At 38.0% G+C, this 16,953-nt stretch overlaps 4 protein-coding genes across 5 annotated transcripts; 1 reads left to right on the top strand and 3 right to left on the bottom strand.

Annotated features, from left to right (window-relative positions):
- Window positions 1-21: 21 nt before the first annotated feature.
- On the bottom strand, window positions 22-2,011 carry LOC112466606 (ubiquitin-fold modifier 1). 2 transcript variants are annotated; one of them, XM_025034782.1, is made up of 4 exons: window positions 1,877-2,011; window positions 1,675-1,731; window positions 251-381; window positions 22-165 (listed from the first exon to the last, which is right to left on the bottom strand). In XM_025034782.1, exons 1-4 carry the CDS (start codon window positions 1,879-1,881, stop codon window positions 95-97), a joined length of 264 nt encoding a protein of 87 aa, XP_024890550.1. In that variant the 5' UTR covers window positions 1,882-2,011; the 3' UTR covers window positions 22-94. The 2 variants fall into 2 exon arrangements, with proteins under 2 accessions (XP_024890550.1, XP_024890549.1); XM_025034781.1 differs by lacking the exons at window positions 22-165; window positions 251-381 and having other exon boundaries at window positions 405-1,731.
- Window positions 2,012-2,819: 808 nt separating this feature from the next.
- Window positions 2,820-10,793, bottom strand: LOC112466629 (probable ATP-dependent RNA helicase DHX35). Its single transcript, XM_025034825.1, has 12 exons — window positions 10,766-10,793; window positions 10,294-10,508; window positions 5,571-5,750; window positions 5,206-5,346; window positions 4,958-5,120; window positions 4,708-4,869; window positions 4,363-4,509; window positions 4,134-4,275; window positions 3,712-3,998; window positions 3,326-3,631; window positions 3,081-3,234; window positions 2,820-2,986 (listed from the first exon to the last, which is right to left on the bottom strand). The coding sequence occupies exons 1-12, from the start codon at window positions 10,791-10,793 to the stop codon at window positions 2,860-2,862; spliced, it is 2,052 nt and encodes a 683-aa protein (XP_024890593.1). The 3' UTR covers window positions 2,820-2,859.
- LOC112466630 (ceramide phosphoethanolamine synthase-like) lies at window positions 6,808-9,119 on the bottom strand. The gene has a single exon (XM_025034826.1). It carries the CDS (start codon window positions 8,032-8,034, stop codon window positions 6,961-6,963), a length of 1,074 nt encoding a protein of 357 aa, XP_024890594.1. The 5' UTR covers window positions 8,035-9,119; the 3' UTR covers window positions 6,808-6,960.
- A 4,637-nt stretch (window positions 10,794-15,430) lies between the features above and the next one.
- LOC112466633 (probable methylthioribulose-1-phosphate dehydratase) lies at window positions 15,431-16,944 on the top strand. The gene is made up of 5 exons (XM_025034832.1): window positions 15,431-15,637; window positions 15,720-15,801; window positions 16,046-16,140; window positions 16,382-16,650; window positions 16,739-16,944. The coding sequence occupies exons 2-5, from the start codon at window positions 15,769-15,771 to the stop codon at window positions 16,942-16,944; spliced, it is 603 nt and encodes a 200-aa protein (XP_024890600.1). The 5' UTR covers window positions 15,431-15,637; window positions 15,720-15,768.
- The last annotated feature ends 9 nt before the right edge of the window (window positions 16,945-16,953 follow it).

The raw sequence follows: 16,953 nt of genomic DNA, 5'->3' as shown, positions 1-16,953 counted from the left end.
TTTTATAATATTCCGCCAGCAATAATTTTTTTGTCATTTTTTTACGTAATATGCAAAGATACAATAAAAATAAAAATACATAGTATTAAATAAATCATCTAGTACATCCAACGCGATCTCTGGGGATCAATCTGAGTTCCGCACCGTGTTTAAGAAATACATTTCCTGAAAGCATAGATTGTACGATCGATACTCGTATATTTAAAATAAAGATATTGCGCAATATATGCAATATAATTATAAGATTTACCTGCAGTTTGTTGAGGATTAATTCCTATGCCATCGTCTGTAATTATCGCCGAGGTAGCTGGTGGCACTCTAAATTCCTCAGCAGCAAATTTTAACACGGCAGTAAACGGAGTATTTTCCGGTACACTAAGTCTGCAATTAATAAAATAATACATGTGTTTCTTATTTCAGAGGAAGCTGGCAAAATTGTATAACGCTAAGAGAAATATCGCCGTATAAAAGTGAATACATATTTCTTATGTTTTTTAGATTTTTTAGACTTTTAAATATCTTTTTAATATGGGATTGGTGATTATTTCGTTAACAAAACAGATTTACATGCGATAAACAATTTTTATTCTTTTTCTTTTTTTGCAAAAATCACATTACAGAACGATACAAAGTATAATTTATATTATAAAACATATCAAATCTGGAAAATCAATTCAAGATATCCGCTTCAACGTTACTCCATATCTCACTGCCTGGTTGAGTTTTAACAGTGGACATTCTATTGTATGCTTGCTCGCGAATCATGCGAGGACCGTTAAATAAAATTTTCACTATCTGACAGAGATGTTTGTACTCGAATTTAAAATTTGAGCACCACTTTCCATCTACAAGATGCATGTTTCGGCCAAAGTAGAATATCGCGTCAAGGAAATCTACATAAAACTGGGTGCTGTCCTGAAGTAATTTCAAAAGTGGTTTCTTTTCGGTATCTGCTAAAGCTACGCATATCTCAGGATCGTAGTCAGTTAGTTTCGTGCTGAAAGCTTGTACAACTAATTTCTTAATTGTGTCATCGTGCGACTCAACCGTTAAGTGTACCAATCTCGAAACGTGACCGTCATTGAACATCTTATCTATGCATTCCGCTACTTCATCCTCATCGCCATTAGCTATCGCCATTTGCCATGTCATAATTAACGCCTCGTCTTCCATGCAAGACAACGGTACTCCTAACTCTCCTAAACATTCTATAACTATGTTTGTGGCCATGGAGCTGCCTATCGTTTCGTTCAGGAAAGCATTTAATCTGTCTTGTCCAAGATGTTGGGTGTACAGTTTTAGATACTCGTCTACTATCTCTGTGGAAATAAGACTGTCCTTCAAATAACATTCTAACAATTTGTCGCAAGCTTTTTCCAGATCGGAGCACGTAACGTCCCGATTCTGCGGAGATAACTTTCGCTCTAGCTTCCGACGTAAGCAGTTCTCAAAAGGCAACTTTTTGTCCTCGGCCTGCACCTTGGCAACGGTGAGCTCGACGAAGTGAGCACAGTTGAAAGCTTGCGTCGCATTTTCTACAGTAATTTGTTCGCTAACAGTTGGGCTCTGCAGCAGCGCGAGGAACGCGTCGATGGTCTTAAAAATGTCAGAGCTGGCGGCCTGCATTGTTATTCTACGACTAAGACACCGTTTTTATTTTAAGCAGCCACTTACACTTTATATGGCAGATTGGGATCGGACGTGAGAGTTATTTTGAACGTGACTTTGGTCCTGTAACACACATTAAATTTTGCATCAATATTGTAGAACATTGTACTCGAACTGACAAAACATATGGTTTTATCGTATCGACATCTTTTGTTGTATACTCAATTTTACTGGTAATGTTATCAAAATTTTTGTAAAAAATACGTACGCCATAATCGCTTACGCGTGGACTTAATACTGTATAAAATGTGATACACGATAACAGTCGTTCCAAATTGCGGAAAATTCGACTGTTATGTCCAGACACTCCAGACTCCAGCAAGACTTGCGACTTGCGACCTAACCTCTATTTAACGTAAAGAGAAAAAAATACAACGCCTCTGGTGGCAACAACTACACATCAAATGTAGGTGTATGTATGTACAGAGAGAAAGATGAGAGTGGTCATGCCCGCGTTTTGGCTGTACCCGTGTCCTGTCGGTATGTGCACGTTTTTGTGGTTCTCTTCCGTGCTATGTCCACTATTTTGTAGTAAAATGTCAACGATTTTGGAGTTTTTTTCATGTTATGTTCACGATTTTTTGGTTCTCTTCCGTTAGATTCACGATTTTTTAGTTTTATTTCCAAAGAGAATAAAAAAATCGTGGACATAGCACGGAAGGAACCACAAAAACGTGCACATACCGACAGGATACGGGTACAGCCAAAACGTGGGCATGACCACTCTCATCTTTCTCTCTGGTATGTATATAATTTTAACATTACCGACAAATTATTTCAAAATATAAAACACTTTTGTTCAATTTCTTTGTATATATATTTTTGTATATAGAAAATAAAAGATGTGGTTATATTCTCTTGACATTATATGTTTTTACTTATCTGTTTTTAAGAATTTAAATTTTTACAGCTTGTACTTTTAGACTTAAATTTCCAGACTATTTAAAATTATAATTGTTAGAATTTTGATCATGATTAGTAATACATACTTTCTACGTGATTGTTTTCCTGATAGTCTGTTGATTTTTGAGAATGCAATTTCTAAACTTCGACAAAAATTTTAGAATTTTTAATATGCACGCGCTACATGTATCGAAAAATTAAAACTTAAAAGCTTATAAAGTAAAAAATATATATAATGAGAAACGAGGTAGAAAATAGAATAAGTTTTATTTTTTAACTATACATATATTAAACAGATTCAATAGACGTTCTCTCGTAGAAATGTGGTGCCGCGTCCAATAACATTTCTGGCTGAATGACAGTCAGGTCCTTCATGTAAGTTTTATTCGTTTGCAAAATTTCGCAAAATAGTAACCTGAAATAAAGTAATATAAAAATATGAAATCAATATGAAATAAATAAAACTTCTAAATATTTAGTAGAATAATTTAATAGAATTTCTGCCATACCATTGCGGCTGCTGTAGAGTATATAAACAACTATTTGGATGAATGTACAAATCCTTGTTGCCTCGAACCGTTCTATACATGCCTGTGTAATGCAGATATGCCGCTTTAGGAAAGAGACCAGCGGCCAAACACTTGAGAATTTGTTGAACACTCCCTGAAAGATAAAAAAAATCCATTTTTTAAAACTAGAATTTAAGAAAAAATATAATTACATTTTTAATTCAATTTTTAGATAAGATTTTTACCATTGCAGGATACTAATGGAATGTCTAAGCGCTTCAGCATTTTATGCATTTGCACGCGAATTTCCGTAGCTCTCCGCAAAGCTTTCTGATTAAGGAAATGCTTCTGGCACCAGGCGGGCGCTTTATTCTGTTCATAAGCTGTGTAGACGTTCAGCAAGGTGAGAAGATCTCCCTCTTCCACTTCGAATTTGCGACGTGCTATTCTCGCTTTTAAAGCCGCTTGCCCTCCACCGGGTTGCACAAAAATGTTCTGAACTTGTAGCATGGCGAGTATTGTGGTGATTTCCTCGGAACATCCCATCTCACCTATCGATAAAAAAAACTTATGAATTTTTTGCCACAACTGTGTATGATTTTGCATCATTAACGTTATCTGCCCTCATTACCAGATGCGATTAAGGATTTCGCTAGCACCGGCTCCAAAGGCATCTCCGCCATCGTTAAACCTAACGGTGTCGTTAAATCTCCATTACTGTCGATCGCACCTAACGCATAAAGTAATTCCAATCCCGTGACTAGATTCTTGCTAGGCGGCGCGGATGGAAAATTGAATCGCAACACATTATCGATACCAAGGGCCTTGAGTTGCAGTATCGCCGGCGCCAAATCTGACCGTTGCATTTCCGGTGGGGTAGCCTCGAACAATTCAGCGTAAGCCTCTTCTGTGTACAGTCTATTATAAGATTACAAAATATTTTATCAGTCCGCGCGATAATTTCTATATTCAGAATTAATATAGAAAACAATACATCGCTACCTATATCTCTAAAATTATTGAAACATATAATTAATTTCTTGCTTCGTTTACCTAAATGCTTTTCCGGTACGCACGCGACCTGCGCGGCCGGCTCGTTGGTTGGCGGAAGCTTTTGATACGGGGACGATAACGAGGCTGTTCGTCTGCGTTTCCGCTTCGAACCAAGGTATCTTGACGAAACCGCAATCGATTACTGCACATTAGAAGGTACCGGTTATATAATGTTGTTGAGTTAAGTGAGAAGAATAAAAAGCGCACTAATATACCGTGACTAATGTACCGTAAACGATATTTGGAATAGTAATAGACGTTTCCGCGATGTTGGTCGCTACGATAACTTTGCGAGTGTCTTTAGCAGCCCTCCAGAACACCTTAAGCTGCTCCGTGTTCGGAAGCGACCCGTACATCGGCAATGGAAGCAGCTTCTCTAGAAATAAAATATTCATAAAGTGTTAAATTTTTTACCAAATATTAAATGTATTAAAGTTTTCTTCCTCAATTATCATGTGGATCAATTTTAAGTTTTCAAATTCCTTATCGCCTTTATAATGAACAATGGGAACGATTGAAACAACAGAGAATTAATTTAAAATGCATATTATTGAAAAAAATAAGTCTTACTCACGTTTGTCGTCTTTTATAAGCTTCGCGTGTTCCGATAAGAGAGAGACTGCTTGATCGACTTCGTCGAGTCCTGTGAGAAACGCCAGGATATCACCCGATTCTTCCGTCTCATGTATTTTTAGAACGGTGTCTACTACGCCATTGACATAATTCGCCACCGGCTCTGCAACGCGTTACAACCTTAATTAAACGATCAAAAATTATAACTTCAGTCACGGATGTGGCTCTGTGCACGGATGTGGCGTGTATACCTTTTAGAAAGAATACATCCACCGGATACAACCGCCCCTCGACGCTCATGATAACGGCGCTATCTTTACTCGAGTCCTTCGTCGTATTTACGTTAAAGAAATCTCGCAGCTCCTCTGCGTCAACCGTCGCCGACGATACGATAATTCTCAGACTCTTCCGTTTCTGCAACATTCGTCAGATAATGTCAATTTATCGTGTGCCGCGCGAGGAAAGCTACGTTTGCCGATAAACACATCAATGAATTTACCCTGATTATTTTTTTTAGCAGTCCCATTATGATATCAGTCAAGAGCGTTCTCTCGTGCACTTCGTCCAGGATAATGACCGAGTAGCTTGTTAATAAGGGATCGCTCATTAATTCCCGTAGAAGAATACCCTCTGTCATATACTGCAAAAGCAATTTACATTAGCTTCGTAACGAAGTAATACGCACATATAGATAAGTATATTTTATTATAAAAAATGCATTAGAAAAACGCTGATATTTCTAATATTTATCATGATATAACAAAAAAGTGCAATATATATATATATAATGATGCCGTTAAATTGGAATTATTTCGTAAAATGCGTTTGTTATTACATTTGTCTTGCGCTCACGTCGTGTCGTACCTTAATCTTAGTCGTTTCATCGGTGTAATCATCGAAGCGTATACAATAACCCACGGTAGTTCCTAGAATGCAATTGCGTTCGTCGGCCACGCGATTCGCCAGCGAGGTGGCGGCGACTCTCCTAGGCTCCGTTATACCGATCTTTTTTCCATCCGCACACCATCCTGCTTCGAGAAGATACTGAAAAATGAAAGATATGATTTATAATACGATATTAATTCGCTTCAAGACATATTAGATTTTATTCTGAACTCCCTGTTACAATATAAAAAATTCAGTTCAGTGACAAGTCATCATGCGCAAAAAAGAATATTTATTTGTTAATAAATTAATATTATCTATTAACATGTGTGTGAATAAATTAATATTTATTATTATTAGATAACGTGTACGGGAAAAATTCATTTGTATAATTCTGAAAAATATTGTTACACTGTAGGATTTATTTTTTTTTGAGTGAAGCGATACAGGTGAATAAGTATCTCAGAAATAAATCATTTTCGTAAAAATATTTTATTACACATTTTCGTTATAAAAATAATACAAGGCTACGGCGATATAAAATTTGATGAACGCAACTATTGGCATTGATCGCATGTTATCTAAAGGATTAGGAGGCTTACGGTTTTTCATCTTACGTGCACATAATAGGTTTTTGTAATATGTTCGTTATGTTCGTGTTGCAGTTAAGTAACATTCTTGGGACTGGATTAGATAAAAATGTCTAACTGCAGTCAATAACTGACCCACTTCGACGCGTAGATATAACGTAAGTTGTCTTGTGTCGCAGCGATAAGGAAAAAAAAATTTGAAACGCGTCGCGTATAACTATTTTACGGATTTTGACTTTAAAATATTTTTCGTACTATTTTGTCAAGACAAAATTATATATCTAAAAGTTTTATTATTTAAGATTTAAGAATACAAGCAACTTGTAATAATATAATATTTTCTATATATTACATATACTTACATAAAAAAGTTTAAGTTCAAATATACATAAAAAAAATTTATCTTAATTATAAATATAAAATATATATTTATATATACATATATATAAAATATATTTTTATAACATATACGTGTTGCTCTTTTTAAGTCCATTATTACATATCGAACAATTCAAATAAAAAATGATAATTTGCGATATGCCATTTTAAAATAGTTTCTAATTTACTGTATTACATTTTAATTTTTATTTTCAATTAAAATTCATGTAATAATATATGATCATTAATATAATAATCATCTTCTAAAAATCTAAAAAAAATATATATTTAAAATCGTCCAAAAAAAATAAGTTCTTCTACCGACCATACATTATTACACAATAATATATGCAAAAATATGTGCTAATGGGAAACGAATAACGTTAAGAAGAAACCGACTGTTATGGATAAGTAAGCGTGTACGAGGAGTACCGCAGGCTATCGTTCACCGATAATATTTTCTCGTAAGTGTACGTGTAGTGAAACTCGCTGATAAGAATAAGCAGAAACAAAACTGTAGGTAGCTGCAACCATGCGAATCTGACGTATTCCCAAATGCGATCCAAAAATATTGCCAGAAGCATATAGTCCATCATCGCGTGAAAGTTGAAGATCTTCCACGCGAGAGCGATAGTCCAGAAAGAGGAACTTCGGAAAACGATGGTCTGCCTATCGTAGAGATCCTTTCGGCTGATCATCGAAGGGACGTCGGACTCCAGGAGGTCCTGGTACACGGATATGTACCGGTTCCAAGCGATGCTCGTCAGGCAAAAGTGGAGGCCCATCATTAGAATGTTGTACAGGGGCGATCTCCAGAACGAGGTAGAAGAAACGGTACTGTGGGGTGACAGTGACGACGACGATATTGTCCGAATGGGCAGTCGCTCGTAACCACCGCGGTGATTAGTGTTGCGCTTCAGGAAAATGAATACCGCGACCGTGAGAGCGATGCAGCCGAGACCGTCGCAGACGCCATCCACGAGGTAACCGATAGAGCCAACGTCCGATCTCTCGCCCTTGACGTTGAGCCTCGTCCTGGCCACGTGGCCGTCCAGATTGTCCAGCCAGGCTCTGACTTGGAACAGGACGACGCCCACTCGTCTGTGAAACAGGGAACTCCGTGTGACGTACCGGGCGCCGATCACAGCCACAACTACGTGAGAAAAACTGATGGCATTCGGCGTCAGCCACGTCCAGGAACGACTGATGCCCAGCAAATAATCCGTCAGGGACGCCAGGGGACTCAGAATGTAGTGATTAGGGTGGTCCAACGTCATGGCCTTCACCGTCACCGTGCAAATCGGATTCAGGTCGCACAAAATTGGCGAATGATACGGCGAAGCTTGCGAGTCGTTCGTAGACGGACGCACATCGTAGTCCTGCACTCGGAAATAGAGTAGCAAATCCATTCCGACGAAGTACAGCAGGAATGAAAATGCCAGACATGTCTTACTGATGAACGTCGACGAGCACATCTTCCAAGATCCAAAGTCTAATCGTTTCACTCTACGTCCGTCGTATCGTTTAGTTTTTCCCTTTGTAATACTTTTGTTTATTTGTCTAAGTCAGTTGTTATAATAATTTGTTTAACCAATGTCTTATTATTTTCTAATATCTCTCATCTAATTAAAAAAAGCTTACACACTCCGTCGCGAGAGTCGATTATTATTATTTGTATTAGTCAAGCGTTACCGGTGTGCTACAAATTCAATGTACGTCACATGTTTACGTGTCACAAAAACTTTGTCAAGGCATATGTTTTTATGTCGCGTCGCCTCGTTGATCAACCTCGTTGATCGACCTCAATGATGACTAAGATGACATTCTTTTCAGTGGTCCTTTTCATCCTTTCTCTTCTCCAAAGTATGCGATTCGATTTTCTTCAACCGCTACTAACTTTCCACGCGACAAAACGTTAGAGTAGCTTCAGGAAAACTGCCTTTTTCATCGTACTGACCGCGCACTTTTGTAATAACTGGTAACGCCTTGTAACACAAATTACGTCGTTGATTTGTCGTCAAAACTGGATACACACACTTCTGCCGCGGGGGATACAGAGACAAATCCCACTCCGCTCTACCGTGTCGTTGACGCGCGTATTCTGAAATATTTTGTAATACGTTGCATCTCAAGCCAAAACTGGGCTATTATCGGCTCGTCGCCTATCTTCCTTGTATCAGATTAAGACCCCATGTTATTTTCGGTCTATTTCCGATAGGAGCGAGACGACCGGACACGCACACGTGTCCCGCCGCTTCCGACGGTCTTTCTTTCCCCGCGCGAACGCCGATCGACGAAGTCGCGGGTCACACTAACGGCGGAGACAGGTGGCCCGTCGCGTTTTACCTTCACCGATCACAGATTTCACTCCGTTGAATAATATAGGTCAATATCGGAGCTTGATCCGCGATTATCTCCAGTCCGATGGAGCTCGCGCGCCTTCCGGACGTTGACACGGATCGCGTTAGACTGTAATGCTCATAGGGAAGCCGGGCATATATATTGCCCGGCGATAAAACAAACACGATAATAATGAGAGAGAAGAAGCGTCTTTTCTCTCGCGCTTTCTTACTTCCTTACGACTCCCTGAAGAGCATTTTCCTACGGCTAAATGTTGAAACTCTTTCTCACGTTTATAGTCAAATTCTAGCAGACCGTACTCTCCTGCGCAGAATTCTATTTATATCTGCCTGCGCGGTGTTAAATTTCGTTAGTCAGCAGATGTGAAGGTCGAATATGTAATGGAAAATGCTAGTATCAATGTTTGCCGTATTAAGAAACTGAATGCAAGCCCCGAGAAGAAAATAAGAATTTTTAATTTGACGACGCGTGAATAATTCATGAGAATAAAAACTGGTTTTTCCGCGCTCAAAGTCAATGCAATAGATGTTGTACGCTCTTCAATATATTACGTATTCTTGCATATTACGTATTCGATGCAAATCGTCCTGTCGTTAAATAATTTCCAACAGTACGTGCTGTCTAGACTTAAGTATTTTTAGCATACTCATTATATTTAATTGCAATTAGCACGCATACAGAACATAACTATAATGTCGAGTATCTAGGATGTGTCAGTATTTGAGACATGCTATTGAGCAACTGGAGTTTCTCAGTATCTTTTTGTACATTTTTTGAAAATACAGATAACTGAAAAATAATTTTATAATATAAATAAAGAAATTATTATTATCTCTTGCCACTATCTCTTGTAACAAGATATTAAGCCTTCTAACTTACATTAACTCATGTTGTGATCAAACATTGACACGGGCGATTATTGACTACGTTACACAGTGGATTATAATCTTGTTTTATAACTACCGTATACTATCTAATCCAAAACCTTTCTTTTTCTTATCATAATGATTTTTAAATAAAAGCCTATTTCATACTCCAAGCATATAAATCACGAGATAAATCAATTTCTTTTGATACATATATATATATATATATATATATATATGTAATATACTAGAAGTTGTAGTTTAGTATCAAAAGTATCAAAAGAAGCTCCTATTTAAATAATCATTATGATTAAAACTAGAAAAATTTTGGATTGGATAGCATACAGTAATTATTAAACCGGATTATAAGCCGCTGTGTAAGCGTAGTCACTGATATCCATAGTCATAGAAATTAAGACATTTATGTGGATGTAATGAAAATGTAATACCAGTGCTCTATAGGCTCCTCATTATCTTTGACCAATGTGCTATGCATTCAAATCTTACCTGAGGAACTTGTGTACTTTTGCCACAACCTGTTTCACCAACCAAAACCAAAGTCTGGTACTTCTCCAACAAATAAATAATATGATCCTTGTTTTTGAATATAGGCAGTCGTTGACGTTGCATGTCGAGCGCGAGTGAATGATGCGCATTGTAAACAAATTGTGTAGACGAGTGGGCATCAATATCCGGCTTATCCTCCTGCCACATGCTATCTCCTAATTAATAAAGTTACTCGATTAGTGACTGACATCTCACAGCTTTTGAATTGCGAATCAAATGGGACTTTCATGCATCTTTTAAAAATTAAACCGTACAGGTTAGACTGAGTTCGAATTGCAAACTGCCTGTCGTCCGAAATGGCAATTAGATAATTGTTATTCATTAACGTATCCCAATAATTCACAGTATAAAAGTTGAAGCAGCTTGATTTAAAAAATCGGAATAAATATAAGATTGAAAAACATAACCTTACCCGGCTTGGAGAAAAGCGGCCGAAACATCTTTGGAAGAGTTTAAAACAACAGCTTTGACACAAGAAAAAGGGTAAATCTGAAGGAGAGCTCCCTCCTCACCGATTTCGCTGAATTTAGGCTTAATCGACGCGTTTTTGCACAAAACGAACGAATCTGGCAGAAAAAAGCCCCGCTCTGCCCCGCGAAACGAGATATTAACTGTTAAAGTTGACGACTATCAGGTTATGAGACCTGTCATACCGACGCGATGTAGCGACTACGGACATGCTCCGCGACCACATGCGCGCATGTCCCGTGGTCACGTGATGTACTTGAGCGCTCAACCTCAATGACATATTATATATGACATATCGAGACGAGCGTGGCCTAGTAGACAGCGCACTGGTCTACTGACCCAAAGGTCCCGGGTTCGATTCCCGGTAGAGCTAGAAAATTTTATTCGCTCGTTCTCCTCTCGGCAGGCAATGGCAAACCACCGAGAGTATGTCTTGCCATGAAAACTTCTCTAAAAAATTGCCGTTCGAAATCGGCGTTAAACTGTAGGTTCCATGTACAATGTGTATAATCTACGTGCGCAACACATGTATATGAAGAGAAGTCACCACGCTCGGACACGAGTAATAGGACTGAGGATGGGCACAACATATACATATATAACATAGTCGTTTGTCCTACTGCTTGATTAATTTGACATCGACTATCTTCCTTTGTGCCGTCCTGCGATTGAATTTTCGTCCATTCCTCGCAAAGTTTCCGAAGCTTATGTTTTTGTTCCTTCCACACGCGTTCAAAGTATTCGACAGTATAATATTTCTTTTCCATTGGCACATCGGGATTCTTCATTATAGCGCCTTTTATTGCAAGCTTATCAGTCAGATCTGAAACCTGGCAAAGATCAGAATTGTCCTGTTCATTTGTCTTGATATTATCTTCAGTATTTTTTGGACATTTCGGAAAAGATGTTAGACCTTTTGAACAATTTTCTTTTTCTACTGCGGTTAATAATGTCTCATGAACATTGTTGTCATTTGATATTGTCTCTACCATCAAATTTGCTTGCTTTTCTCGCGAGGACTCTGAAGTTTCCTGCTCATCTGACGACATTTTTAACGTAATCGCTTCTATAGAATTAGAATTACAACGAAACGGTTCTTGGTCAGTGGTCTCCGTTAATTTATCGTGTATGAAAATATTATTTTCATTTGAGGGGCCGTCTACTATTTTTTCTTCTCCAAGTAATATCTTAGGCAATCCGGCAGGCGGATTAAATTTATGATTAGATGGAGCAAATGAGTCCCGTCTATTGTGATCAGATTCGACTTTATCGTTTGAAGAAGTTTTTACTGCAGAAGATTTTTTTGTGAAGACCGAAATTGCAAGCGATTTTTTTTTCAATTCATCTTTTGCTGCTTTGGCTAGCAGTCGCTTTTCGGTGGCTTTCGTAATTCCCTTTATTTTAATAACGTAATTGGTGTGCACTTGAGCAACTGTTTCAGCGCGACTGAGGCGCCTATATGATGCCGAACAATCCCAACTATGAACGGAGGCTTCTTTTGTGATACCTGGGTCTCCTTTTTTTTCCGCTCGGCTCTCCACTGTAATAATTTTGTTTTAGGGTCATCTGTAACATCGAGCGGAATGAAAAAAAAACTGTTTATTCAATGGAGTAATTTTTATAAATATTTTATCGATACATGCATGTGTTCGAGATAATAGAACTGACAGGAAATAAATCATGACATTGCCGATGTCCACAAAAATAAACACGAACAGAAATAGTAGTCTACAACAAGATCCGTTATCGAGACATACACAAATGTGTGTGTACTCGATAAATTTTTAAAATCGTTTATTTTAAAAACAAATTATTTCGTACGAAAAAAAGTATTTTTCTATAATTTCGACCTATCTTAATACAATCTTTATTCTCGTTAATCGCTTGTACCACGATTTCACACGCATTCTGTATTGCAGCTGAAGTAAAATTCCAAACGTATGTAAACAACAGAAAAAGCTCTTTAGGCCTGTTTTTTTAGCTTAACTTCTTGCACGGTTCATCTTTCTTCTTTTTCCTTTCACGTTGGAAAGAAAAAGAGAAAAGATGACCCATGCGAGAAGTATAATCTAAAAAAAAAAAACAACCATTATTAGACTCGCTCTGCCTATACAGAAAATAAATAAAATGTCGAACAAGTACGTGAGACACGCGTTATGGGAAAATTTATAAATTTTCGAGATACACGTGTCGCGCGGACAGACATAACGATTGCGTTATCACGATGACTCACCGTTCTGCGAGACCGTGGAGCAAGGCGAGCTCTCCTTTCGATTTTCATCGAAATCAAGCGTCCTGCGTGTCCTGCGTCTCTTTCGTTGCTCGTGAGCAAGGCTGACTTTAATTTCCGATTAACGCGGTTAATTGATCAACTCTGTTCCCGAGGCAAGGCTTCGCTGAGATTCAGATGATTCCTAATGGATCTCGATTTCGATCGCACAGACCCTGAAATGCGAGCAAAGGAGTAATCGAACAAAAAGATCTGATTGTACAATAGACTCTGGAATAATCGAGTAATTATCGTTGTGCCCGGTCTGTCGAGCGCGAGACACTTGAACGTGCGAATAACCGAACAAATTGAATCAGTGTCAGAAAACCGTTCGCAAGGTAAAAGAGAAAAAGACTGATGGAGTACGAGCCTAAGCCTTGCAGCCGTATTATCCATAATTATAGAAAAATGGTACAGATCGCGGAAACATTTCCTCCTTGTATTTAATCATCTACTTGTACACCTTGTTTTCGTCTTTATATAGTCCAATCAGATTGCCAGACAATCTGCCGCGCTGAGAAAAGGATATATACGTAAAAGAGAACAAGTTTGTCCATACTTCGTCATAAAAATGAGTATTTAAAATTTAAGCTTGTTATTCATACATTGAAAAGCGAAGAAAGATGTTACGGAAACGTTTGTATATTTTATTTCTTTTCGGAAACATTTTATACTTTTTACAAAATCCTTAATGGAAGATTTATCAGATTAATAATTGATTCAATAATTAAATCGCAATTTAATCTATCGCTGCCATAGAAATTAGGTCACGACTTCTATATTCCGCAACGCAATAAATAAATCGAGGATATCGGAGAGGGAAGCAATTAACTAACAAAATATTCAAGAATCTATCGAGTATGCGACTCAATGCAGCTGCCGCGAAATTGCGCATCCCTTAATCCCGCGATTATACCCTATTCTCAGCGCCAAAGGTACACCGACGTACGCGTTATGCCACACTGTAAACACTGTATATAACGAGCATATATATATATATATATATATATATATATATACATACGTTAGCCAAACACGTGTCCTCCCTCATGTATGTAAGCAGAGTGTCCCGTGTCTTCAGGTACACCTTTATAGCGACTAGCGATTAAAATTATGCATTATGCAACTCGAATTACGTAACAGACGTAACGTATTTATAGCGGGCCGTTATTTATGACTGCAAAGGGGGCACCGCGGTTGCCCCGTCATAATCGAATTGTGTAAATATAAACTGACGATATCAATGTGAAAATTCAGCGTGGTGGATTCTTAATCGACCTTTTATTTCGTCCTTTTGCTAGTTGTCGTGGAGGAGCTCACAGGTATGCGCCATTAATATTCATTCCAGTACGTACTTTATATCCGTGTAGTGTCCCCTCTAAACACGTTCCCACTAATCCTGCTGACACACGACACACCGTATCATTATTGTGAGTGACGGATCAGGACGGGCCCGCCGATTGCCGCTGCAAAATGACGAAATAAAAGCGGCGGGCCCTCTCCTTTTTGTCGTAGCACGTGCATCCTATCTACGTCTCTACTGCTTTTAATCATTTCTGCAAGAATCACTCTGCTACCCAGCGAATCCTGAATCTCTGTCTCTCATATTCGTTGATCCTCTCACGCTAGAAGTTATTGCGAGTGTCATAACGAAATTTAGATATAGCGTCATTTCACTCGTGCACGAACATTACAAATATAATAGCAAGTTGTTTCACGTTAAATGGATTAAACAATAATACTCAAACTGAAATATTAGTATTTGTTCCAATATGGAAGAAAGATCCTAATACTAGGTTCGTGATAAACTACTATCTAAATTTCTACACTCCATAGTTTCTTTTCATTCAACCCAGCGACGCAAAAATTCAAATTGTGAGAAATATTGATAAAAGATCTTATAATTTTTTAGACGCATTTTAAAAATTGTCTTTAGAACATCATTCACTCTTTCATGCGTCATTATCTAAATTGATTTTATCGCTACCAGTCGCTACATCGCGTCGGTATGACAGGTCTCATAGTCGTCAACTTTAACAGTTAATATCTCGCTTCGCGGGGCAGAGCGGGGCTTTTTTCTGCCAGATTCGTTCGTTTTGTGCAAAAACGCGTTGATTAAGCCTAAATTCAGCGAAATCGGTGAGGAGGGAGCTCTCCTTCAGATTTACCAGAAAAAGTTATATTTACACGTATTACTTAAATGGAAAAATATAAATTGTGTGAATAAAATGGAAAAAATGCAATTGCAAATAAATGCAATTGCATATCAGCAGGACAGAAGCTTTATGTATACAAACAACAGCGACAGTTCTATAGCACTTGCACGGTTGCACGGTAGATGGCTCTTGCCATCGTCAATTTACACGTGCGTCTGTCCAAATTACCACTAATAAAAGTAGCTCTTGATTGCTCTTGATACAACGACAAACGCAGTAACAATAACAATTTTTATACGCTGACACAGAAGTTTACTTGTAATTCAACTTGCAAATCGTATGTGATGAACATTATATATAGTACGGATTGATATTTGAAAGTATTGTGATTGTAAGTATATGCACATTTTCTGTTATCAACACATCCTGTTATCTTGCGCGTGACACGTCTGATAATGACCTTATTTTGATAGATAATACGTTGCTCCGGTCTCTTCTCCTCTGGTCATTTCGGGAGTCAAGATGTCAGAAGCTTACGATGCCGACTACGACAAGGTATTATGCATAAGTAGTATTTGTAAATATTGGAGTCGGGATTTACACTCAAGGAATTTCTTTGCTTAATCAACGAATATGTTTAATTGCGATTCTCTTATAGCAGCCTGTTCTAAAATTTTCACACTGTTTACATATGCGTGTAATTAATGGACGTTGTGTAATCAAGTCTTACAAAATTTCAATTCTAAATTTTATGCGTGTATAGATTTGGTTTCATAATATATCTATCATTTTTATACAGGAACACCCAAGAAATCTTATTCCAGAACTGTGTCGGCAGTTTTATCATCTCGGATGGGTGACTGGTACTGGTGGCGGTATCTCCATAAAACATGAGTTAATATCTACAGTAAGGGTGGCACATAGGAAAACTTGAGCAGTAAGCAAATTAATCAGCTAATCACAGTCAAGAACTTAAGGCACGGATATAAACAGTAGCGAATCCATACCGTTGATTTCCTTACTGCTTAGGTTTTTCTATGTGTCACGGCCCTAATACTTGTTTTGAAAGCTTGATTGTCATATGTGCAAAACTGTTATTAAAGTATAGATATTCACAAAAATTTCTGTCCTACAGAGATAAAATCTACATAGCTCCTTCTGGTGTACAAAAGGAGCGTATGATGCCCAACGACATGTTCGTGCAAGATATCAATGGAACAGACTTGGAATTGCCTTCGCCAGAAAAGAAACTGAAGAAGTCGCAATGCACTCCGCTATTTATGTGTGCCTATTTAAGAAGGCACGCAGATGCTGTGATTCACACCCATTCGAAGTTCGCTGTGATGGCAACACTGCTATGGCCTGGGAAAGAAGTCAAGCTCACTCATCTCGAGATGATAAAAGGTACGCATATACATTTAAATCATCTCTTCAAGTCCATTTACAGATGATTTTAAATTGATAACGACATAAAACTGTTCGACTTACGCAGGCATATGGAATCAGAAAGAAGGTAGAGCGTATCGTTACGACGAGGAGCTGGTAATACCGATCATAGAAAACACTCCTTTTGAGAAGGATTTAAGGGACGATTTAGATCAAACTATCGTTGATTACCCTGAGACTTGCGCTGTATTGGTACGCAGACATGGGATTTATGTGTGGGGCAATTCTTGGCAACAGGCAAAAACTATGTAAGCAATTTTA

This window comes from Temnothorax curvispinosus, unplaced genomic scaffold (assembly GCF_003070985.1).
Source record: "Temnothorax curvispinosus isolate PA1 unplaced genomic scaffold, ASM307098v1 QBEX01016430.1, whole genome shotgun sequence".
Lineage (NCBI taxonomy): Eukaryota > Metazoa > Arthropoda > Insecta > Hymenoptera > Formicidae > Temnothorax > Temnothorax curvispinosus.
Note: the sequence above shows the minus strand (reverse complement) of the source record. Positions and strands in the feature narration are given on the sequence as shown.

Bases quoted from the DNA above. Each gene is read 5' to 3' on its own strand.
- LOC112466606 (XM_025034781.1), bottom strand. From the start codon at position 1,626: ATGCAGGCCGCCAGCTCTGACATTTTTAAGACCATCGACGCGTTCCTC.
- LOC112466630 (XM_025034826.1), bottom strand. From the start codon at position 8,034: ATGTGCTCGTCGACGTTCATCAGTAAGACATGTCTGGCATTTTCATTC.
- LOC112466629 (XM_025034825.1), bottom strand. From the start codon at position 10,793: ATGTTTCGGCCGCTTTTCTCCAAGCCGG. The intron at 5,751-10,293 runs GTAAGATTTGAA...TTCATTTTTCAG, and splicing joins AAAGTACACAAGTTCCTCAG to TATCTTCTCGAAGCAGGATG. The intron at 5,347-5,570 runs GTACGACACGAC...TTGCTTTTGCAG, and splicing joins ATGAAACGACTAAGATTAAG to TATATGACAGAGGGTATTCT.
- LOC112466633 (XM_025034832.1), top strand. From the start codon at position 15,769: ATGTCAGAAGCTTACGATGCCGACTACGACAAG. The intron at 15,802-16,045 runs GTATTATGCATA...ATTTTTATACAG, and splicing joins ACGATGCCGACTACGACAAG to GAACACCCAAGAAATCTTAT. The intron at 16,141-16,381 runs GTTAATATCTAC...TCTGTCCTACAG, and splicing joins GGTATCTCCATAAAACATGA to AGATAAAATCTACATAGCTC.